The 24,480-nt window shown below is 44.8% G+C and overlaps 1 protein-coding gene across 3 annotated transcripts in view; it reads right to left on the minus strand.

The window, feature by feature from the left end:
* Positions 1–23,300, minus strand: part of DDAH2 (dimethylarginine dimethylaminohydrolase 2) — a 35,533-nt gene extending 12,233 nt beyond the window's left edge. The window contains exons 1-2 of one of the 3 annotated variants that reach the window (XM_040323498.1): positions 23,234–23,300; positions 5,850–6,313 (exon numbers count right to left, since the gene is read on the minus strand). In XM_040323498.1, coding sequence (XP_040179432.1) covers positions 5,850–6,113 — 264 coding nt within the window. In that variant the 5' untranslated portion in view covers positions 6,114–6,313; positions 23,234–23,300. Of the gene's footprint in view, positions 1–5,849; positions 6,314–12,228; positions 12,337–14,427; positions 14,576–23,233 lie in introns of those variants that run through there. The other 2 variants (XM_040323499.1, XM_040323497.1) reach the window with 2 other exon arrangements.
* Positions 23,301–24,480: the final 1,180 nt, after the last annotated feature.

A 24,480-nucleotide genomic window follows, 5' to 3' on the forward strand; every position in this document is an offset into this window, starting at 1 on the left:
CCTCCACCCATGAGGTCTAACCTGGATAAGGGTGAAAGCCCTGCAGGCTGAAGGAGATATAAACTGCCATTGTAAGATTACCCTTAGTGCATATTCCTTGCCGCCCCCCCAAACCCTCCCCGGCATACTCACCTACAACCCTGCTTGGAAATTTGGTGCACACTGGACAGTCCATACAATAAACCTGAATAAATGTCCTGAATGGTTCAGAATCCTGTAGTCTATAGATGCCCTCCCAGAACTATAGTACCACACTTTAGCTATAGTGCTGTACTAAAGTGGTTAAAACAGCCTTTTTTTTTATTTTTATTTTTTTAAATCAAGTAATTTTTAATTATTGGACATTACATAAAATATAAATAATTATAACGACAACCCCCAAAAGAGGCTCTCCACAATATGCATTAACTTACATAATTTAAAGCGGAGTTCCACAAAAAACAAAACAAAAAAAACAAAAAAAAAACAAACACACACAACCCATTAACAGCTTGCCTTAAAAAAGAAGAAAAACACACACACACACATTTTTTTTTTTTACTCACTTCTGGCTGTTACTAGGCAGTATTTGTAATCTGACTAGTTCCCGGGTTCTAAGTGGTTCAACTTCCTGTCCCAAGACCCCCATTGCCTCCTGGGAAATGACACTCATTTCCCAGGAGTCTCTGGGCATTACTGTGGGGGGGAAAAAGATAAATAAAAAATAAAAAAACGCCCAGCATGCACAAGGAAACCAGGTAGAAAAAGGAACTGGGCTTCACATGCCCACACACATGATGGATACGGCCACAACATGAGCTGGAGGATATAAGGCAAGTGTTTGCAATGATTTCTGTAACGATTGGGGAGCTATATGTTTTAGGGACCATTTAATGTGATTAATTTTAGCTTGGAAAAAAAAAAAAATGCCCGGAACCCCGCTTTAAATCAAATTAATGATCCAAAAACAATCATGGCACCTCTCCAATTCAATAAATAACGCAAGATCATTAAAATAATCAAAATATAAAAACACACACACACACACACACACACACACACACACACACACAACACACACACAAAGCCTAAACATTTATAAATTGACTTTATTAACCTCAGTTAGTAGGGAATGCTCATAGTCCGAAAACCGAGATATAACAGCTCCCCCAAAACGGCACCCATTATACCTCTCAAACTAATTTTTCTCCACCAAACCCATCTCTCTAAACTCATTTCTTAAATTTGTAACTTTGTTCCCAACATTAAATTGAACATTATATAATAGATTACATGGATCTATCCAATAAGACCATATTTTTTCTATTTTAATTTTTTTTGGCGATCCCCTATGTTTATATGTCAACTTTTCTCTTTTTAGTATACAATCACGTTTCTCACACCACTGTTCTAGAAGTCCACTTTTGGAAAATAAGTTTACGTGCTAAATATAAGGACCTAATCCACAGAACATGCATCTCGTCTGGTAATGCTCCACCAGGAATTATTCCCAAAAGTGCAAGTTTAGGAATCCCTACCACTTCAGTTGAGCATAATGAATTTAAAGACGCTTTCCCAGTAATGATAAAGTTTGGGACTTCGCCAAGGAGGATTAAAGAACCATTGGCCAAAGCACAGCGAGGGCATAACTTTTGTGGGGTATAATGAGTCCTATGTAAATATGAAGAGTTGAGTCACCCTTTGGGATTGGGAAAGAGACTGCATGTAGCGCCAACACACAAGCCCACTCCTCTCCATCCAAAGTTTCTATATCCTTTTGCCAACTAGTAAAACTATTCATCTGTAGTCATATGCAGTTTGCAAAGCAGAATAGAGATCTACTAAACCTTGTTTCATATCAGATATAGAAATAGTTTTAGATAAGATCTTAGAGGGATTACATTTCAGCTGAAATTTGACTTTGTAGTCAGGCCTGTCTTAATGAGAGGGCACACCTGGGCACTGCCCAGGGGCCCCCAGCTGCATGGGGGAGCCCTGCACTTTCCCCAAAGCAGCTGGTCCTTGAGCCCACGCTGCCCTGAAATTGGGCCCCCCACCCCCCCCCCCCCATGATGGCACTGAGTGATGGATACACAGGCAGCTCGTCGTGTTGTGCAGAACTATACCCATGTCACAGCCAGTGGGGTGAAGGGCTGGAGCGCCAGTAATGTTCTGACCCCGCCCCATGCAGCTTGAATGCTGGGACTCAAAGGCTGCAGGGTAGGAGCTGCCGAGTCTGCAGCACGGAGAGCCCACTTGCGGAAGTAGCATTGTGGATGGCGTCATGGCGAGCCCAGCACCGTTTGCACCAAAAGGCTTGGAATGCCCAGAGGGATGCTCCCTCCTCGGCCCCTCCTGCCTGCTTGATAGGTATAGGTGAGTGCAGTGCTGGAGGTGGGCACAGAGCCAAAAGTTTACATGCACTGTATCTCCACTGGAAGAGAGGGTACTACACGTATGAGATAATGGTGCTGGCTTGGGGATCTGGTGTGTATAGGGGGTAGCAATGCTTTGGTGACTATAGCGCTAGAGGCATCAGGGATGTAGAGAGGTCACAGTTTAGGGGGTATCAGGGATATAGTGGGGTCACAATACAAGGTGTATCTTATGGTATATGGTTACAGTGCTGGGGGGGGGGGGGGAGATCTGGTGTGTAGAGGGATTAGAGTGCTGGGGGAGGTATCAATCTAGCAGATATATTATATTCTCAGGACAGCTTTGTTACTTTATGTAGTATTTTTCCACCGTTTCTTTGCTGTACAGAATGATTGCCCATGTAGTTAATGCAGAAGCTCCGCTTGTCTGCCTCCTACCTACGTGATGTCTGTTTACATGCACAGTCTCCATTGTAGGGGCCCCCAGAGCATTAACTTGCCCAGGGGCCCATGAGGCTATTACGTCATGCACTACAAATCAGGCTGTCTTATTTGAAGACATTGTCAATTATAGAAAAATAATTTCTACCAATGTACTTTTAGTGCATTAAAACATCTTTCGTATATCTGATATAGAAGTACTATACCAGCCTTCTTCCACCCTTCAAACAAAGGCAGCTCATTTAGTTCAGGTAGGCAGGGATTAATCAGACATTTTTAGTAGGGCTGTGCAAATTAACTTTTAATTAATCGATTAATCTTTAATTTTTTTGATCAATCAAAATTCTTTTGATTGGTACTCACCTCTCCGCTGGCTTCTGGGCCCTTCAGGGAGTTCTGTCGGAGATCCAGTAACATCACAGACACCGGCAGGGCTTGCCGTGTCCATCTGAAGGGCTCCTTTGCTGTGCCTTCATATCTGCATGCCGGCGGGACCTTACTATCTGCCACACGCAAGGGCTGTTACACTTCCCTCTATCAACCTGGGATTCTACAGCCATCCACTGGGAGTTGTGATAGTTGTCTTCATGGGACATCTACATGCCGACAGACTGATGTTAACTTCTCCTCATCTGGATTCAGCAGTGGCATCGTTGTACACATTTTTATACCAGTATCATACTTGGCTACATGTTTTTATGACTGCTTTTGGTACCGTTTGGTATTACTCGCACCATTTTTACAGTTTATGTAGCTACATCGATTTTATCTCCAGTGCAATATTTATTTGGTTACCTACTTGAAGACTATAAAAGTTTTAATGCTATTCCCATCGAGCGCTGCCTTTGTGTGTTTTTTGTATCCTGCCATCCATTTTTCCAGTGGTTGGTAGCTGCACTGGGAATCAGCCTGCAAGGAGATCAGATAAAAGTAGTTGGATCTGTATGTGCGTTATAATTAATCGAAATTAGTCGATTAATCGATTAAAAAAAAAAACGATTAATCGAACAGAAAAATTTTGATCAGTAACAGCCCTGGTTTTTAGTGAATAAATATCTCAAAATGCATCTAAAGCCTTTAGCAACTGTCAGGTTTTTATTGCCATCTATGCTTTCGCTAGAGAGATTCATCCCCTCACAAAAAAAAAAAAAAAAAAGGGGGAGGGGATTAAGTTCAATCATGTGACCACTGACATTACATTTGTCGGCAAGGTCTTTTCCATAGGACCACCCTTCAGGCAACACTAGTTAGTTATTGGCTTTTCTTGAGCAGAGATCCTCTATTAGATCTGTAGAGGTCACGTGACCAATGCCTCGAGATACAGCCTTACCATTATTATAGCACACCCATCAAGAGAAAAAAGGTGTATGCCATCATTGGTGGCTGCAATCTGGAAATTCTAGCTGCCTGGCAGTGTCTGAATCCAATACTTATAGATCATAGACCCAGAACAAGCAAGGAACAAATATAAACAAGTCAGAGAAAATCAAAGTGGTCAGTCTGGGTCAGTGACTTAGCAAATATTGACGTCAAAGCATCAGCAACTGAGATTGTGGAAGGAGAGGTCGGTAATGGCAGCCTTCTAGTCTTGCAGACATGTTTCCTTTAAAAAGGAGGGGGGGAGGGTTTGTTTTGGGGATCCCTTTAAATTATGGGTCTGCTTTGACAGCCTATTTAACGTGGCAATGTACATCAAGGCACGTTGCAACAGTGCATTGTACAGTAGAGCCCAACGATATACTGTAATGTTCATCGTGGGGTTAAGGGGAAAAAAGTCATGCATGTTTTTGCATCCACTTTGGTGCTCTGGCATGTATTAAACGCGCCACAATTAAAACACTTAAAAGTGGACATTTAGGCAAAATATAACTCTACCACAGTCCAAGACTAATCTATCCAGCCATGTAAAGCAAAAATTGCTGTACTTCCCTGTTCTGCATACATACATTCGTCTCATACATGTAAACAAGCCAGATTGCTGTTCTGTCAGCGGGTAAGACATTGACCCTGTGTTCCTGATAAGCAGGAACACCGATCCGACTTCCCTTAGTACAAGCACCTCCCACAGTTTACTAAAGCACAGGCTAGGAACACATTTAACCCTTTGCTTTCCCCTGTTAACCCCTTCCCAGCCAGTGTCATTCATACAGTGACTATGCATATTATTTTGGCACGATCACTGTATTGGTGTCACTGGTCCCCAAAAAGTGTCAGTGTCCCGACTGTCCGTCGCAAGATCGTAGCCCCACTACACACAGTTTTTAGACGCTGTAACTTTTGTGCAAATCAATAAAATGCTTATGGCCATTTTTTTTACAAAAAATATGTAGCAGAATACATATTGGCCTAAATTGGAGATTTTTTTTTTTTGGTGAGAGGAAAACAAAAAAAAAGCCAGGATGGGGGGGGGGGGGGTTTGAACACCCCCCCCCCCCCACACCATTTAAAGTTGTAACTCTTCCCTATTCTATCTAAATTGGATACATTACTCTGTAGATATGGAGACACCCCACCCAAGGTGACCGACATAAAAGTAAAGGGCAAAAGAAGGGGTTATTATACTCACTTGTGTGGTGATCCGAGGGATCTGTGTCTCATTCCTTCACTCTTCAGCCTCTGATAAACTGGCCATACACTATGTGAAGCTCCTGATGAACTGGCAGAAAACTACTCAGTGTTGACCACTTCCCACACGGCATCTCAGTTAAAAAAAAAAACGAGCCAGGTGGAAAGTTGTCAGCTGAACAGTGGCTGCAGCCAATGAGTTGCAGCCAGTTTTAGCCTAGGTTCACATTGGAGCGATTTGTCTGTTCCAAGAGGTGCGACATATATTTTGCGGTGCCGCACCGATGTGCAAAAGTAGTTCCTGCACTACTTTTGCCGATTTCAGGCGGGACGTCAATAGACAATGGGGGTGGGGGGAGGGGGGGGTCAGATAGAGGAATGGCTGACAGGGGTCTCTTAGTGAATTAGCACAGGGTCCCTTGAACCTGTTGGCAACCATGCAGAGGATCCCTTGAACCTGTGGAATGCATGATCAGAGGCAGAACTCACCTCTTTCCTCCTGGCGGGGATGGCTGGTCGGGTGATTAGAGCTGTATCCGCTATCACTACTGCTGTGTCACCAATCAGCTGCCCTCGTGGAAGGTCTTCGCTGGCGGGCAACTCCATCACTTGGAGGCCAAGTTTCTGCCTGAGGATGCCAGAGTACACACCACTCTCACGTTGAGCCCTTGCAAGATCCATTTGCCCATCAGCTTCTTGTGCCAGGGAGGCAGGGATCCCTCTTACAACTGCATGGGTGTATCTACCACTCATGTTTAAAGCAGAAGGGTAGGAAGTACAAGGCAACTTATTGGGAGAACTGTCACAGGTGGCCAGCAGATGTGTCCTGGTGGGGCCTCCTGCCTCGGTTACTGTCCTGCCCCGTCAATCGGTCCGATTTAGTCTTCGCCACTCTCCGGTCTGGATGGATTCCTCTTTCCCGCTGTCTCCTGCTTCCTTCCTGGCTTCACATCCTGCAAGAAAAGGAATGACAAATATCCTCACAACATACATATTTAATGTAAACACTCAGCAATGACAAGTTAACAGTTTCATGGAAAAAAAAAAAAAAAAAAAAAACCCATAGATTTCACAAGTGGCTTTACATTTTTTTTTGCCGTTGCTTTGACCCTTCAGTGCAAGAATCATTTTGCAGCGATGAGATTTAAAAGTGCACTTGTCACCACAGGGTCACTTATTAAATAAAAGACTATGTTTCTTATCAAATAAACCCCCATCCAAGACAGACTATTTTAGAAAAGTGAATAGACTTTCTAGCAGCCAGTGCCCTCCAACGCCACCTCTTTACTGTTCCCCAATTGCTTCAAGTATCTGACTTCTAGAGAGTTGAATACCAGTTTTCCTTCTTCGCACGCTGTGGTTCCTCCTGCTGGCTCATAGTCCTGTAGCAATGCGAGACCCAACAGGAGACACCACTGTGGGCAGCGGGGAAGCAGATGTTCCACGCTCCTGAAGTGTTGAATTTTTGAAGCAGACGGGGAGTGGCGAAGCAGTGGCATTTCAAGACATGGGCTGACAGAATGGCAATCATATTTAGGGCCCATTCACACCTCTCCAGGATGGGGCAGGAGTGTATGCATTCGTGCATTGTGATGCCATTCATTTTCAGTGGCACGCCAATCCACGCGTGTTTCAACATAGCATAATGCATGTTGGGGTACCATCATGCATTTTGGTACAGTAAAACCTTGGTTTGAGTGCGTTTTGCAAAACAAACGTCAATAAATTTTGACTTGTATATCAAGACATCGCTTGTTTATCAAGTAGCGTCATGTCACAACCGAGTATAAAAATAAAAAGGAGAGGCGCCGCCAAGTGTAGCAATATGGTTATATTTAATGAAAGGACAACATTTAGCAACTCACATGGTTGTGGATTAAGACAGGCACAGCCAAGTATGCAGGTGTCCGGAGTAAAGCAGTCCACATCAAGCCCTGCTTTCAGATCGCTCTACTGCAGGGTAGTCTTCTTGGTCACGATTGCAGACTGACAGCAGTGAGCCAGTGGTGTGGAGCAGTGGCATTGCTAGGGGGGGTGGCTATAGCCCCAAATCTGGGGTCCGATAGCCCAGAGTCATTTGCCGCATCGTCCCTGCCTAACCAGCAGGCCGCAGTGAGCTGCGCGAGAGGAAAGCAGCAAGCTGGGAGGAAAGCAGCAAGCTGGTTGATGAGCAGAGACGACATCTCTCTCCGCCCGCTCCACATCACCGCTCATCTGCCCTCAGTCGTGCCTCTTCATGTGGGAGCAAGGTGTGGGGAGACAACATCTCACTGCCTGCCCTCACTAAATGGACCAGTGCTGCCAGCCTGCCACCAATGCAGCGGCAATCTGCAAATGGTGGCAGAGGACGTGACAATCCACATCTGGTGGCAGTGGCAAGTGACACTCCCAGGGCCATCACCGATTCTGCATTATGGCGAGTTGAACCAGTTCATTATTAGAATCTTACAATTGAAGCACATTTGTTTCTATCACCCCAACACCATATCAACCATGGTGATTGAAGCGCCAACACCAGCTATTGCCCGCAAAAAATAAATAAAAAATTGCTTACCGGCAACATCCCCCCCCCCCCCCCCCCTCCGGGCCTGCAAAAAGGTTGGTGACTGCTGCTATGGGCTCTAGCCCTAGATCTTTTAGCCGCCTGACAAGTTACGCTCCATGTAGTGCAAGAGAACCGTTCTAATGGGAGCGACTCAAGTCACTCCGACTTAGAAAAAGGTTCCTGTACTACTTGGGAGCGACTTGTATTGGCTTCTTTTAATAGAAGTCAGTTTCAAGCTGAGGTCACACTGTGCGGGGCGGCTTCAGAGTGGGACGACTGAGGCTTCCCCAGTGTGAACCAGCACCAAGAGGCGCCTCTCTTCTCTTTTATACTCTGTAGCTCCTGTTATATTTTTATTTTATTCCCTTGTGGAGGCTTCCATTTGTGGATGGACATTTTTATGGTTACACAACCCATCACATTGCTATGATCTTTTTATATGGACTATAAACTGAAGGACCTATGAATAAATGGTTGAATGAATCCGAGTTTTCCATTCTTGGGGGGGGGGGGGGGGGGGTGTAAGTGAACCAACAATGCGCTAGCTTAAAGAAACCCATTTAGAAAAAAAAACTTTGGTTAAATAAAAAAAATAAAAATAAGGGGAGGGTAGAGCAATGTCCTGTGTGGCTTTAATTTCCCTTAAATCTCCTCTTGTACCCTTCGTTTATTTGAATGGGTGCCAAAAACCTTGAAAATAAATTTCTCCATGAATAAAAGAATGCATATCTAGGAATCATTTAACAAGAGGATGTAGGCCCAGCCGGGTGCATTTGTGATCGCTTTCAGAATCTGGCTGCTATAGGTTACGCAAGAATGATAAAAGAGGACCTGTCCTGAGGTCCAGTAAAATCTTGGATTGCGAGCATAATTCGTTCCAGAAACAAGCTTGAAATCCAAAGCACTTGTACATCAAAGTGAATTTCCCCATAAGAAATAACAGCCATTTACTCATAGGGCCTTCAGTTTATAGACCATATAGAAAGATCATAGCAATGTGACCAGGTTGTGAAACCATAAGATGTCCATCCACAAGAGGATTAAAAGCAAAATCCAGCAGGAGCCACAGAGAAAAAAAAAAAAAAAAAAAAAAAACACAGAACCTCTAAACTGTAGCAATATGTAACTTCATTAAATGTAACCATATTGCTACACTTAGAGGCTCCTTTTTATACTCAGTTGTGAAATGACGCTTCTTGTATAGAAAGTCAGAATTTAACATTTTTTGCAAAGAGCTCTCAAACCAAGGTTTTACTGTATACAGAAGCTCCCGTCACCAAATTGGAGGCTCCCGTTTACCATACACATCCTTGCGTCACAACTTGAAACGAGTACGCAAGAATTTTCTGGCAGTGAAGTTGATCTTGGTAAGTGACTAAAGCGAGTCAGCAAATAGGAACTAGAATTGTCACACACTCCTGGATAGCATTAGAAGTTTATGGATTGGATGGAACCTCTCCCTAAACTTTTTTTTTATATCTTTCATAGGTTGTGAAAAATAAACTTTTATATGTGGACAACAATGCACTATTTTCAGCCAGCTCCCAGCAGTCATTTCTAGAGAAAAACAAAAAAATAGTTCCCCTCTCCAACTCTTAAATATGAGGCCCCTTGTGTGGTCATAGGGGAAGTGTCAGTAATTACTAAGACATTATTCCTGCACATCTGGCCACCCCATACGATGCAGCAGATGAATGTTTGGTCCTAAAAGCAAGTAGAGTCCCCAGAGGGGTAACCAGAGTAAACAGCATTAGATGAACCTAATCGAGAGTCTGGATTAGCCCGTTAAGGCATCATTTTAAGAGTAGGGATGACGCTGAGGTTTGACAGTAGAAAACATAAGGACATGGATTTCCTGTCCGAGATTCAAATACATAATAGTGGTTTGTATGCTTAAATTTTCTTGACCCTGAAGGCCAAATAACTGAAAAAATAAAAGCCGCATGACCGACAGCAAAATGCTTTCCATGTCATCCATCCCTGTACTTGAGATTCTATCACCGTTTACAGTTTTCCTGCATATGGGTGGGCAGGCAGATCAGCCAGAAAACCTACAGGGAAGGGTTAGAGCCTCTGTCAGGAGTTAATTGCTGTCCCTATTATGTAGAATCATCTTTTCCTCTTGTCAGGAATAAAAAAAAAAAAAAAAAAAAAAGGGGGGGGATTTTCTTTTCTGTTTAATAAGGGTAAACAGGATAAACAGAGGGTGAATCTCCTTTACAGGTGCAGACCCCAATAAAATCCTTCCTCCCCAACAGTCCACCTCCCATAGCAACCGGAGCAGACTAGCATCACAGATCCATGTAATGGTTATGCGATATGGGAAGGAAAGCGTTAAGTGAGCGCACACGAGGTCCACATTCTGTTACTGGGGGGGGGTGAGGTAGTGGAGGTCTGCTGGACTGGTGGAGTGGGCACAGGCTCAGCATATCCCTCCCAATACAAGATACAGTATGTAGTGACATGACAAATCGCTTTTCAGAGGAACTCTGCACTTAACCCCAAGTCGGGGGGGGGGGGGGGAACGGCTTGAGGATTGAGAATTGAACGAGAACGAGAACGAGAGAGAACGAGATTGAGAGACCCCACGTGCACAGAGGATCCACCCACATACAGTTAGGTGCACAGTCCAGCCACAGCAGATGTCAGACTAATGCCGCACACACACACACACACACACACGATTGGAAAATGCGACAAGAAAACCGTGGATTTTTTTCCGACGAAATGTTGGTTCAAACTTGTGTTGCCTCCACACAATTCCAACCGTCAAGAATGTGGTGAGGTACAACACTACGAGCCGAGAAAAATGAAGTTCAACGATTCTGAGCATGTGTGTTTTGAGCCTCGGAATTGCATACAGATGATCGGAATTTCTCTTGTCGGAAAAAAATTGAGCATTAGCTCTGAAATTTTTGCTGTCGGAAATTCCGACAGAAAAAGTCAGATGGAGCCTACACACTCTGTCAGAATTTTCCGACCAAAAGCTCACATCGAACTTTTCGGAATTTCCGTTGGTGTGTACGCGGCATTAGGATTTGACAGGCTGTCGGCGCACCAGTGCGCTTCACCCAACTAAATGCCAAGTGTGTATGGGCCCAACGGCTTCCGCAACTGGCACTCCATTTATCTTTTCTGAACGCAGAAGTCATCTGGCCAGAACACCTTTTGCCTCCCAGATCACTTTTTCCTGCATTCAGACGTTTCAGCTTTATATAAATTTGTTTAGAGTGTCCAATCAGATACTGGAAGCACAGAATTCTAGTTCTGACTGCACCCAAAACACAGGGCAAATAGCACCACTGAAAAACCATTACCGTCATTGAGAAATGTCCTCTAAAAGCGCAGGTTTAAACAGTACCAGCGTAAATGAGGAACAAGACAGGGAATGTAAGGACAACCTCTTTCCATTTATCCAACATAGCTGGGAGGTGTTCTGTAGTGCATAGTGAAAACTGCGGAATGGTAAAAGTCAGAGCACAATTGTCAGCACACTACAGGAAGCTGCACACTCACTGAATTCCTGGCAGGATCAACTTTTTCCTGTGCACTTATCAAAACAGATAAAATACTTGCAATTATTATATATATTTACCAAACAAAAGGAAGCAAATACAGCAAGAGATTCATTTTTGGGGCTTGCATGCACTTTAATGCATTAGCTTTCAGAATCTGATTAATGGCAATGTTTGCATGTTATCATTTTTATTGTTAAATAAAGAATTTGCATGTGTTGAAAATGGCATTTTTGCAGAATTTGTGAGCATACCATAGACTAGAATGAGTCGCTGCACATAGATTTTTTTGAACACATTTCTGCATGCCATTGCCTAGACTTCTGCTACCTGAAAAACCCAGCCAGACATGCTGAGACTTGTAGTTCCCTCCACTTGCACTGGTATTTGGTATTTGCAGTATGCCGAGTCTTTTCTGGGATTTTCCTGGCACAGACGGGGTTAACCTATTATCCCAGCCCCAGGCTTTAGGCTTATAGAGCTGCATTACATTGTATTGCTTTGTATATGACAGCCATGGGAAGCTAGCAAGAGTCTGGACAGAAAAGCTTGCAGTCAGCAGGCAGGGCCCCATAGGTTCCCAGGGTGATCAGGCCTGGTGTGGAGGAGGGACAGAGGAGGAAGGGACTTGGGATGGGGGGACTCTGGGGTCCTGCAGCGACACAAGGCGGAGGGACAGACAGGAGGGGACACAATGATACCAATGTGCAGGCTGTCTGGAGGAGCACACAGGCTGACAGGAGGAATGTGACAGACAGGGCGAGGCTGAGGAGCAGGGCCCAGACCCAGGGAAACACAATCCACTCACCACACAGGGAGGAGAGGCTCCAGGCACGTGATAAGTCCTTGTCCCCAAACCGCAGAACACTGGGGGTCATACAGTCCAGACCGTCCCTGCTGCCTCCCCCCCATCCCTCCCCTCTCTACATCTCCCCCCATTATCTCTCTCCTCCCTCCCCATCCCTCCCTCCTTCCAGCAGCTCCATGCTCTCCTCCTACAGGATCTGCAAATCCACACAGCAGGCTCCTCAGCCAATCTTAGGATTTGGGATGGAGGGCATGGGATGCTCATCTCCTTATACATAGGATGAAAGGTCCCGAGCCAAGCCTAGGACAGGACACGTGATGCAAAACACAGGATGGAGGACATGGGACGCTCATCTCCTTATACATAGGATGAAGGGTCCCGAGCCAAGCCTAGGACAGGACACGTGATGCAAAACACAGGATGGAGGACATGGGATGCTTACTTTCCAATACACAGGACAGAGGGTTCCCATACCCCCCAATACACAGGATGAGGGTCCTCAGCTAATCCTGTGACATGGGATGCTCGCTTCCTAATACACAGGACGGAGGGTTCCCATACCCCCCCAATACACAGGATGAGGGTCCTCAGCTAATCCTGTGACATGGGATGCTCGCTTCCTAATACACAGGACGGAGGGTTCCCATACCCCCCCAATACACAGGATGAGGGTCCCCAGCTAATTCTGTGACATGGGATGCAGGACACGAGATGCTCGCTTCCTAATACACAGAACAGAGGGTCTCCATAGCCCCTAATACACAGGATGAGGGTCCTCAGCTAATCCTGTGACATGGGATGCAGGACACGAGATGCTCGCTTCCTAATACACAGGACAGAGGGTCTCCATAGCCCCTAATACACAGGATGAGGGTCCTCAGCTAATCCTAGGACATTGGATGCTCACCTCCTTATACACAGGATGAAGGGTCCCCACACCTCATTCAATGGTTGAGGGTCCTCAGTCAGTCCTAGGACACGGGATGCAAGCCATGGGATGTTCACCTTAAAATGCACAAGATGAGGGTCCTCTGCCAATTCTATGACATCGGATGCTTGGATGAATGAATGAATGAAAACTTATATAGCGCAACACATGCAAACTTAATCGCCTCTGCACAGGTCAGAGGGTCCCCATACCCCCAATACACAGGAGGATACTCAGCCAATCAGAACACATGGAATGCTTACTTTCTAATACACAGGTCAGACGGTCCTCGTACCCCCCAATACACAGAAATCAAAATCCTACGACATGAGGTGAAGGACTCAGGAAGCTTGTCTCCTAATACACGGGATGGAGGGTCCTCATCCAATCCTAGGACATGGGATGTTAGCCTCCTTATACACAGGGTCCCCACACCTCATCCAAAGGCCTGGGACACTTGCTTTCTAATACACAGGACAGAGGGTCCTCAGCCAATCCTGAAACCTAGAAATGCTTGTATCCTCATACACACCATAGAGTCCGCATACCTTCTAATACACAGGATGGAGGGTTTACAGACAATCCAAAAATATGGGATGCTCGCCTCCTAGTACACAGGACAGAGGTTCCCACACCTCACCCAAAGACATGGGATACAGGACATGCTATGCTTGCCTTCTCATACATAGGGCAAGGAGTCCCTCACCTCCTAATACACAGTCAGTCAATCCTAGAACATTGAATGTTTGCCTTCTAATATACAGGGTGGATGAAAGGTCCGCAGCCAATTCTAGGACATGGGATGTTCCCCTAATGCATAGGATTCAGGGACTGCAGTAAATTCTAGGACATTAAAATGCAGGACATGGGACGCTTGCCTCCATCTACATACCACAGGGTCTGCACACCTCCTAATAGAGGATACAGTCTAATCCTAGGACATGGGATGCAGGCCATAGATGCTTGACTCTTTATACACAGAACAGGGAGGGTCCACACATATCCCAATACACCGCATAGAGAATCTGCAGTCAATCTTAGGACACAGGATGCTCTTCTCCTTATACACAGGGCAGAGGACCCATGTGCCCCTTAATACACAGAAAATGAGGTCCCATGTGTGCCTTTTAATACACAGGGCAGGGGGTGAGGTCCCCCCTCTGAGGATCAGGTCTCCTCCCAATATACAGGACAGGGGGACCAGGTCTCCTAATACAAAGGAAAGGGAGATCATGTCCTCTCCTAATACACAGGACAGGGACACCACTCACCTTATACACATTACAGTGCTGCCACCAGCCTCCTAATACGCAGAACAGAGGGACATGGGTTCACCTCCAAGCCTTCTGATATTTCGTTCCAACCTTTTCCTCCACACATGTAGAAATCACACCTAGTTTTCTAAGCCGTGGGTCTCTCCTGCCAAAATGGGAGCAGATAATCACCCTGTCTATACATGATCTGATCTGTTTTTATACATGATCACTTTGTATGAAGAATCTTCAGAACAAGGCAGAAAATTCCTGGCACCATATCACTAATCACAGGGGAGTCCCTGCCAACCCAGTCATGTGCGGCACTCATCAGATGCCCCCCCCCCCCCACCATGTCCAGCAGGATTTGTGCCCTTATGACCTTTGTGCCAAAGAACAGGCAGATATGAATTAATGCAACTTTGTCATCATTAATACAATTTTCTTTTTATTCAAGAAGTGCAAGGATCTAAATTGGACTTGGCATCGGCCTCTTGCAGTCCTTGTAGAGCAGAGCTCAGGCTAAAAGAGGTAGAAGTAACCCAAGCAGCCTTACAGTCATGCTGCAGTGCTCATGCCTACGCGGGACATGCAGCGAGGAGGAGAAAACAAAGTGAGGGAGATGAACGCATCAGTCTGCTGCTTCTCTTTTCACTGTTCAGTCACAGGACAGGAGAAGTGATAAGACCTGCAAGTGTTACTGAACTGTAGCCAAATGGTTTGGGGCTTAAGTGGTTAAAAGCCAATATAAAAAAGGAATAGTAGCAGTAAATAAAACCCTTGTGGGTTTTATCAACTTTTTTGGTTAATCCTCCTTTAACCACTTAAGGACCGGACCAATCTGCTGCTAAATGACCCAATGGATTTTTACAATTCGGCACTGCGTCGCTTTGACAATTGCGGTCGTGCAAAGTGGCTCCCAAACAAAATTGGCGTCCTTTTTTCCCCACAAATAGAGCTTTATTTTGGTGGTATTTGATCATCTCTGCGGTTTTTATTTTTTGCGCTATAAACAAAAATAGAGCGACAATTTTGAAAAAAAAGCAATATTTTTTGCTATAATAAATATGCCCCAAAAACACATACATACACATATATATATATATATATATATATATATAAAAAAAAATTTCCCTCCGTTTAGGCCGATACGTATTCTTCTACCTATTTTTTTTTTTATTTTTTTACCAAAAACACAATAAGCGTTTATCGATTGGTTTGCGCAAAATTTATAGCGTTTACAAAATAGGGGATAGTTTTATTATTTTTTTTTTTTTTTTTTTTTTTTACACTACTAATGGCGGAGATCAGCGATTTTTCGTGACTGCGACAATATGGCGGACACTTCGGACAATTTTGACACATTTTTGGGACCATTGTCATTTTCACAGCAAAAAATGCATTTAAATTGCATTGTTTATTGTGAAAATGACAGTTGCAGTTTGGGAGTTAACCACAGGGGGCGCTGAAGGAGTTAGGGTTCACCTAGTGTGTGTTTACAACTGTAGGGGGGTGTGGCTGTAGGTCTGACGTCATCGATCGAGTCTCCCTATAAAAAGGGATCACTTGATCGATGCAGCCACCACAGTGAAGCACGGGGAAGCTGTGTTTACATACGGCTCTTCCCGTTCTTCAGCTCCGGGGAGCAATCGCAAGGGGGCGGCTAGAAACAAATAGCCGCGCCCTCGTCACGGATCGCTCCTGAAGCCACGGGAACCGCCGCATGTACGGGGGGGGGTCCCGATAGGACCCCCGACCCACGTCTAGGCAGGCACGTACAGGTACGTTGATGTACCTGTCCGTGCCATTCTGCCGACGTAAATGTACATGCGGCGGTCCAGAAGTGGTTAAGATGGTGTGGCATGTCCTATGCCTATGTAGCGCTACCCCGAAGGAGCCGCTGGTTGATTTGGGGATCAGCCTACTAAGTTACCCTGGCAGTGTCTAGGGGTGCAACAGTGAGAACAGCAACAGTGAGTGGAGGTCCAGACATCCAATAGAAGGTTTCAATGCTTTATCACCCAGGCCAAACACGGCCAACATTAACACAATTTGGGGAGATCAAAGTTGATGAAGGAAGAAGAAAACCATGCGGTATCAGGCCTGGATATAGAACCGAGCAATACACTGCTCCGCATTGAACCAATTTGGTCACACGTCGCCACTCTACTCTGAGTGGGTGAAGTGCCCCCGGACAGACCCCTATTATAGGCCTGGCAGCCGGAGCGTCACTTAGGATAATACTGGGAGGAACAAGTCTATCACACAGACCTGTCTCTAGGGTCCCTGCCACAGGCCAATTTCAATATGGGACTTGAGTGAATAAGGAAAGAGAATCCTCCCAGTAGACTTTTCTATGAATGGCCCCTGGATGACAGCAAGCATACCTGTCAGTGGTCCAGACACCCGATCCCAGGCTGGGATTCTTTCAATAGGCCTTGGAACCCAGAGGAACGCTGAGGTCCCTTCTCTCATCAGGATGAGGTTCGCTGCAGAGTTCCGCTCTGGCCAGGTGGGCCGCGCCGGCGGGGTCCATGTATGCGCGTACCCTGAAGGTGGGTACCGCACCTGGAACGGGGACCCCGCAGGAAGAAGGACCTCAACCCATGACCTCTGTTCCAGATATACCCTACCCCAGCATGCCCTGCGAGGGAAAACATCCTCTAATTGGCTGCCGAGAGAAGATCTGCTCTGCTAGAACCCCTCTGGCGCCAGCTGCCGGCCAGGGGTGGCATTGCACTCCCTGACCGCAGACTGACCCAGTGGACATTTCCAGAATGACAGAGGTCCAAAATTTAAACAAACACTGGAAGGGAGCAAAGTAACTCTCCCTTCCCACTAAATTTAGGCGTAGTGCCCATGCTGAAAGCAAGGGGGCGCTACACCTACATATATTTGCTATTAGGTGTCCCTCATTCCTGCATAGCTCCCAACTGTCCCTGATTGAGGGACTGTCCCTCATTTTGGTCTGAGAGAGATATAGATATACTGCACTTTTTATCAAAAAGTGTTTCCCAGTGCTAAACCTTTCATCTGATTTCTAAATTGCTGCATTTGTAAATTCCAAAAGATAATATAAAGGAATAGCAGTGGGGGAAAAAAAAAAAAAAAAACAGCACTTTTAGGTTTAACCAATCTTGTTTTTTTGCGCAATTCTCCTTTAAGGGGGCGTGGCAATGGGTGTGTCCCATGCCTACATACTTTTGCCGATAGGTGTCCCTCAATGTTGGGAGATATGTAAAGCGATTTATATGGAGGCATGCCCAACCTTCTCCATTTATAAACTTGATCAGACCCCTCTGATCACTCACGTCACCCAGGCAGTTGTCCAGATAGAAGTGAGGACAGCATTACATTGTAGAATGAATTTTTTACTGGAGTGACATCCCTCAATAGCAGCGATAACCCCTCGATTCCCTTAAAAGGGAATTTATCTTTTGCAGGAACTCATTCCACAGCTAAAGTTACATTCACTACAGTACCAGAAGTATTGGGACACCTCCCTTTACACACACACACACACACACACACACACACACACACACACACACACACACACACACACACACACACACACACACACACACACACACACACACACACACACACACACACACACACACACACACACACACACACACACACACACACACACACACACACACACACACACACACACACACACACGTAATGGTGTCCCACTTTTAGTCCGTAAGGTTCAATATTGGAGTGGGCCAACTCAATATTGAACCCTATGGACTAAGACTGGGATGCCATTAAAGTTCATGTGCATGCAAAGGTAGGCATCCCAATACTTTGGACAATATAGTGTAGATAATTTTTGCAAGCTCATTAATGCTACCATTAGCACTATCAATTAATCAAAGTAGCAGCTGTTTACTAGCACCCCATTAAGACCAGCAATCTGTTACTACGGTGTAAGCTACACCAGCAGGATGCAGTAGTGATCAGCTGCGTACAATGTACTGTTCCTGACACCCAGCCGCTCCTCAGTATCACACACACACACACAGGGTCAAAGGGGGGGACGGGGGGGACAGGCTGGACCACAGGAGTCACTGGGCGGAGGGGCAAAACATCACACTTGGGGGGGCACAGTAATGATTTTGCACCCCCCAAATGTTGTACCAGATGCCCTTCCCATGCCACTGCAATCCGGGAACAAATCTGGGGACAGACCGGCTCCAGGGACCTCAATCTGGGGACTGTCCTGACTGGAAGGGTAGGTGATGACAGGCCTGTCTCCTCCATTCATAGAAGTTGTAGTACGGGTTTTAGGACTAGAGCAGCTGGGTGGAATGGGCAGACAAAGTCAGGATCTCTTTAGGATAGGGTGACCAGACATCCCCAGTTTCAGGGGACAGTCCCCTGATTGAGGACACTGTCCCCGGACAAAGTCTGTCCCTGGTTTTGTCCCCAGATTGGATTTAATAGGGGGCAGGGCCAATTTCAAAGACAGTCAGTGCCGAATTAAAAAAAAAATAAAAAAAATAGAATTACACACCCCCGCTCCGCCGTGCCTATTAGCATACGGGGGGTTGTATTTCCCCCCCCATTATCTGTGCCCCTTTCTGATGATCATGTGCTGGTCAGAGAGTAGGGAATATTTCTTCAGTTTCAGGTGCATGCCCATTCAGCTTCGCTCGCATGTTCTTCTGCCTTGGCTCAAATCCTGGCCAGCCACCTGCCCATCTCCTTGCCTTCCCTGGCAGAGTGATCTTCCACCGCTTCCCATCCAGTAGTAGCCGGGGGCCCGAAGAGTAAGACTTGAGAGGCTGTTAGGTGGGCGGTGACGGGCAGAGAGTCGCTGATTGTTGCTATTACTAGTAAAGAAAAAATATGTCCCCGGATTTCATTTAAAAAAATCTGGTCACCTTACTTTAGGAAAGTTTGTGACCGAGTTTTATTAATCCCTGCCACACCGGAAGATGAAGACAATGGCAGTGGGGGGGGGGGGGGGGGCTCGGTTGGAGGAAGAGTTTATCCAAGGAAGACAATCGCCACAAAGGACTACTGAAATCAAGCAACATCCCTTGTGCAGCCATTTTTAGCTACACAAATTGAAAAATTACTTTTGAAAGTTTCTTGTTCAGATCACTCTTCAGGGAGTATTTGACAGGTGGAAAGGGGGGGGGGGCGCATTGCCTCACTTTAACCCCTTGGACCCCACACCAATGAAATGCAACTGCAGGCATTTGAGAGGGTCACGATTATCAGGCAATAGCACCCGCTGAAAGTGGCTGGGGGGTAGAATTAGTGTCACAATTGCAAAGATACAAGGCCACGGCATGTGTAACCCCTGCAGCTAAAGGGGAGTGGCTGGGAGGCAGTAAAACTGCAGCTCACCTGTGGCATTTTATCGCCTTACAACCTCACGTGTGAATGAGCCCTAAACATTTTATTGAAAAATAGCAAATGGCTGATACACATTTAAAAAAAAATTAAAAAAATAAAAACGGAATGGCATTCAGTTGGAGCCCATTCACACAGGGGGGGGGGGGGGGGACACGATTTCCAGCGCGACTTTGGGAGGCAACTTGGACACGATTTGAGTATGAATCACAGCACGACCATTTACGTTAATACTTTGTTGGCCCTTTAATTTACCCACTCATACACAGCTCAAGTTCAAGCTGTTCCTGTTTTCATCCAGCTTTCCTTCCTTTCTGAAAACTGCCTCTCCTAGGGTGAGGTCAGCCAGAGGATTCTAGGCACAGAGATTTACTGAACTGAAAATTGTCAACATTCACATATATTCAATTACAAATATCCTATGAATGCATAAGTATTGAATGATTTTAAATGGTATAAAAAAAAACACTCAGTCCAAAATATATACAGTTTGTGTTTGAAAAAAAAAAACCCACACTACAAATCTGTGTCCGAGGCAGATTAGATACTCTGAACACAATTAATTGCATGCATTTGAGAGAAAAGTCTTAATAGGAAAATCTAAAAAACGCACATAATTTGATAAGTACACACTATACATCAGGGATCAAGTAAATGCAGCAAGCCTGTCTGAAGCCCCATACACACGGTCACACTTTTTGCCAACTAACTTCAAAATCTGCAAGTTTTCCAATTTGTCTGATCGTGTGTACGCTCCATCGGACCAACTTTTTCGGGTTTCATCCAACAAAAAGTTGGGTCTGCAAACGGAACAACTTTTCGGCAACAAAAGTCTGATGGTGCCTTGTCTCACTGTGTGTACAGCAATCCAACCAACTTTTGGACAAAGTGCAAATACGCATGCTCCGAACCAATGTTAAAAGCAACAAACAATAGCAGAAGTTAAACAAAGGGTGGCGGTAAAGAGCAGAAAATAAAAAAAAAAACACGTGATGTTAGGAAAGTTTTAGAAAAGTTTGCAGAAAAGTCTGACTGTGTGTATGCTATGGGTGTGACCGGACAAATCAATTAGGAAAAAAATCCAAGGGAAATTTTGTTGGATGTCTGACTGTGTGTGTATGAGCCTTTAGGCTGGATTCACACCTATGCATTTAGTGCGTTTTGCACTACAGAACAGTTCTGTAATGCAAAAAGCACTAAAACTGCATAGGCGTGAATCCAGCCTTAGGCTGGGTTCACACTTCTGCAAATTCTTTTGCAAATTTGAGCTGTTGCGATTGCTTAAATTCGTTAAAAATGTAAAGTCAATAAAATAACATTGTTTTACATTGGTGCCGTTCACATCAGTGCTGTGCGAATCTAAGCTGTGGGGAAAAAAGGGTCCTGTGTGAGTTTGATCCGTGTGCGATGCAAATTCAGCTCTAAAGACTGGCATTCCCTGAAATCAGTGTGAACCCAACCTAAAGGAGGCATTGGGGCTGGTTTATATTATTCAGAAATTATATAGATATATAACAGTTTCACCATAAAAATAAATATGATCCCATTTGTGGCCATGCACATTGAATGCATTGGTGTGATTCAATGTCATCCATTATGGATGGCACCCCAAAGCACCTGCAATCAGACGTGCATTGCAACACACAATGCAGTGCGCCGTCCAAAAAACAAAATAAAAAAAATAATTCTGCATGCACTGCAGCGCAAGTGAATTAGCAGACATTTTGGGGTGCCATTTATTATGTAGGCTGCCACAAGTCGCAGTAACTTCTGTACTATGGAACCATTCTAATAGGAGTGACTTAAGTCGATGCGACTCGATTTAAATATTAGAATGGTTCCATAGTACAGAAGGAACTGCGACTTGTCAGGCAGCCAAGTTGCCCCTGTGTAAGCCGGCACTTAGTGTGATGTTTGCCATTTGTTATCACATTACCACTATGCACGGTACTGCAGCATCATGCACATGATCGTGGATTGAGGTGTCATTTTGAATGGCACCCCAAGTCATCGGATCTGTGTTGTAGTGCACCCCAATACACTGTAATGTTGGCCATACACAGAAAATTGTGCAGGAAAAAAAAGAAAAAAAAGTTCAATATGCTTGATCGTATGACTTTTGAAACATTCGTAGGCTAATATTGATTCTGGAAATGCAAATTTTCATGGAAAAAAACAAAACTCCAACATGTTAAACTCTTTTTCAAACCATTAGTATTGGAACTGATTGAAAACCGTTTGCACACATCTATAAAGCATGTGTGTGTTAAAATGGAACCCTGGATTGTGCAATCGATTGATGATGAAAAAAAAAATAAAAAATCTACCATTTATGATGTTGACGATCAATTGAGTGACATCTATTGTGACAATGATGATGTTATCTTATGCACTTTGACAGATCTTTAGAAATCAGTTTGTGTGCGTTTTATTTTTTATTATTATTATTATTATTATTATTATTGTGTTCCTGTACTACTTTGGGACAACTTGAATTGACTTCTATACAGAAGTCATTTTGCAAGCCACCACTGAAGTCGCATGCAGATGGCCTTGCATATTTGCGCTGCAAGTCAGGTTGCCCCTGTGTAAACCGCACTTGTGTTGCCACAAATAACAGGTATGCTCTTCCCCTGCAGTTCATTAAAGCGGAGGTTCACCCAAAAATCAACTTTCTGCCATTAGATCCAGCATACTGCGGACATCTGCAGTATGCTGGGTTTTTTTTTTGTACTCATCGTTTATCAGCCATTGTTATCCAGCTCCGAGCGGGGATTTCTGTGGGGAATAGGCGTTCCAAAGCCAAGCGGATTTGATTGACGGGCTGCTAAAGCCTTCCGAAAATACCCGAAGTCACACTTGGGTGTTTACAGCGCCTGCGCCTGCCGCGTAGAGCTGACTGCGCAGGCGCCGTAAACACTTGAGTGTTACTTCGAGTATTTTCAGAAGGCGTGACGCGCTTTAGCAGCCAATCAACTCCACTTGGCTTAGGAACGCCTATACCCGGAAGGAATCCCCGCTCGGAGCCGGATAACAAAGGCTGATAAAACGATAAGTACAAAAAAAAAAAACAGCATACTGCAGATGTCAGCAGTATGCTGAATCTAATGGCAGAAAGTTGATTTGTGGGTGAACTTATTTGACAACATCAGGTTGCTTTTTTTTTTTTTTTTTTTTTTTTTTAATGTTTGCAAACAGAAGCATTTGTTAATAAACATTCAGAATTCCCTATAAAGTCATCAGATAAATAAGTTAGTGCTGCTTATTTATCACGTTCTGTCATAGGATCAGCAAGCACGCCTTTTTCATTGTAACTGAAATTAACAGCATAGTATAATATCATATGACTTGCCAGCAAAGATTATTTAGTATTTGTTGTATTCAGTACAAGCAGCTAAAATCCATACAAAGAAACACAGCAAAAGACACAGCAATGGCTAAAAGTACTCACACAGCAAACACCATCACCTGCCTTCTAAACAGATCTGCCCAGGAAAAGATCAGATTGCTGATTTATCCTATAACCCCATTCCTGGGCTGTCATTAGGGAGGGGCCCCAAAACCTTAACCTATTCATTGCCAGCTCTCTGCCAGTCATATCCTATATACCTCCAAATCTAGATGACGTTGAGATAGCACAAAGTATGTAGGTGGGCACTATTATGCCCACAATTATGGGGGCCACAAAAAAGCATTGCTTAAACTCACTACTGCTTTTTTCACCACTACAAGAGGTTGCAGGAAAGGTGTAATGCAGTACAGGACTTTTTGATCGTTAAAGAATATAGTAAACCCAACATTCTATATTTCTGATATATGTGCCTGTTCTACAGTCTCCTGTTCTCCTTGTATTGCTTCCTTTGTATAGAATCCCTGGTGTACCTGCCAGTCCCTCTGCCTTCCTATCAAAAGCTGACCACACTATGCATGAAAGTACAGCATGGTCAGTTCTCTATTATAAAAAAAGTTTAATAGAACAAAAGGAGCTTTATAGAGCCTGGTATCAGCCCACACCAAAATGGTGTGGTCCCATGTAACCCAAAATAGCCTGGCACAAAATAAATGACCATGGAGGTTCACACTAGGGTTTGTGCTGCCCTAGGCCTGACTAAACTTGTGCACCTCCTAATTTAAATATGACCCACCCCTTCCTGTCAAGGCCACAACCCTTTCTGTTTAATGGGGGGACACTAGTTCTGCAGGGGGGAGGGGGTGGCAACAGATTCCCTTAATTTGCATAGATCTTTTCACTTCCTGTTTGGCTATGGGGCAGGAAGTGAAGGAAATATCTGCAATGGGACAGGGATGGTAAAAAATAAACTGACAGGGGCCATAAACCTCCCTTACTCTATCCAAAATGGGAAAAAAGTGTTGCCTATAGTTCTACTTTAAGCACTAATTTCTGATATTTTTATGGAGAGGACTAAGAAGATATAGCCATGCCAATGGTGCAGCAGAAAACATATAGCACAGTGAGGAAGGTTTGTGGTCCAGCATGATAGGACAGTCAAAATTAGAAGCAGCGCCCCCCCCCCCTCACAGTTGCGGAATGCCGGCCCCCGCATACCAGGCCGCTTTATGGGGGCGCTAGACTAATTTGCCTTTCAGCCCAGTCCGCCCCATAAGACTGGCGCTACACTAACAGTCTAGCGCAAGCCAGTGGGGACTCTTTCTGTGCTGCCCCCCTGCAAAGTGCTG

This window comes from Rana temporaria, chromosome 9, assembly GCF_905171775.1.
Source record: "Rana temporaria chromosome 9, aRanTem1.1, whole genome shotgun sequence".
NCBI classification, from domain to species: Eukaryota; Metazoa; Chordata; class Amphibia; order Anura; family Ranidae; genus Rana; species Rana temporaria.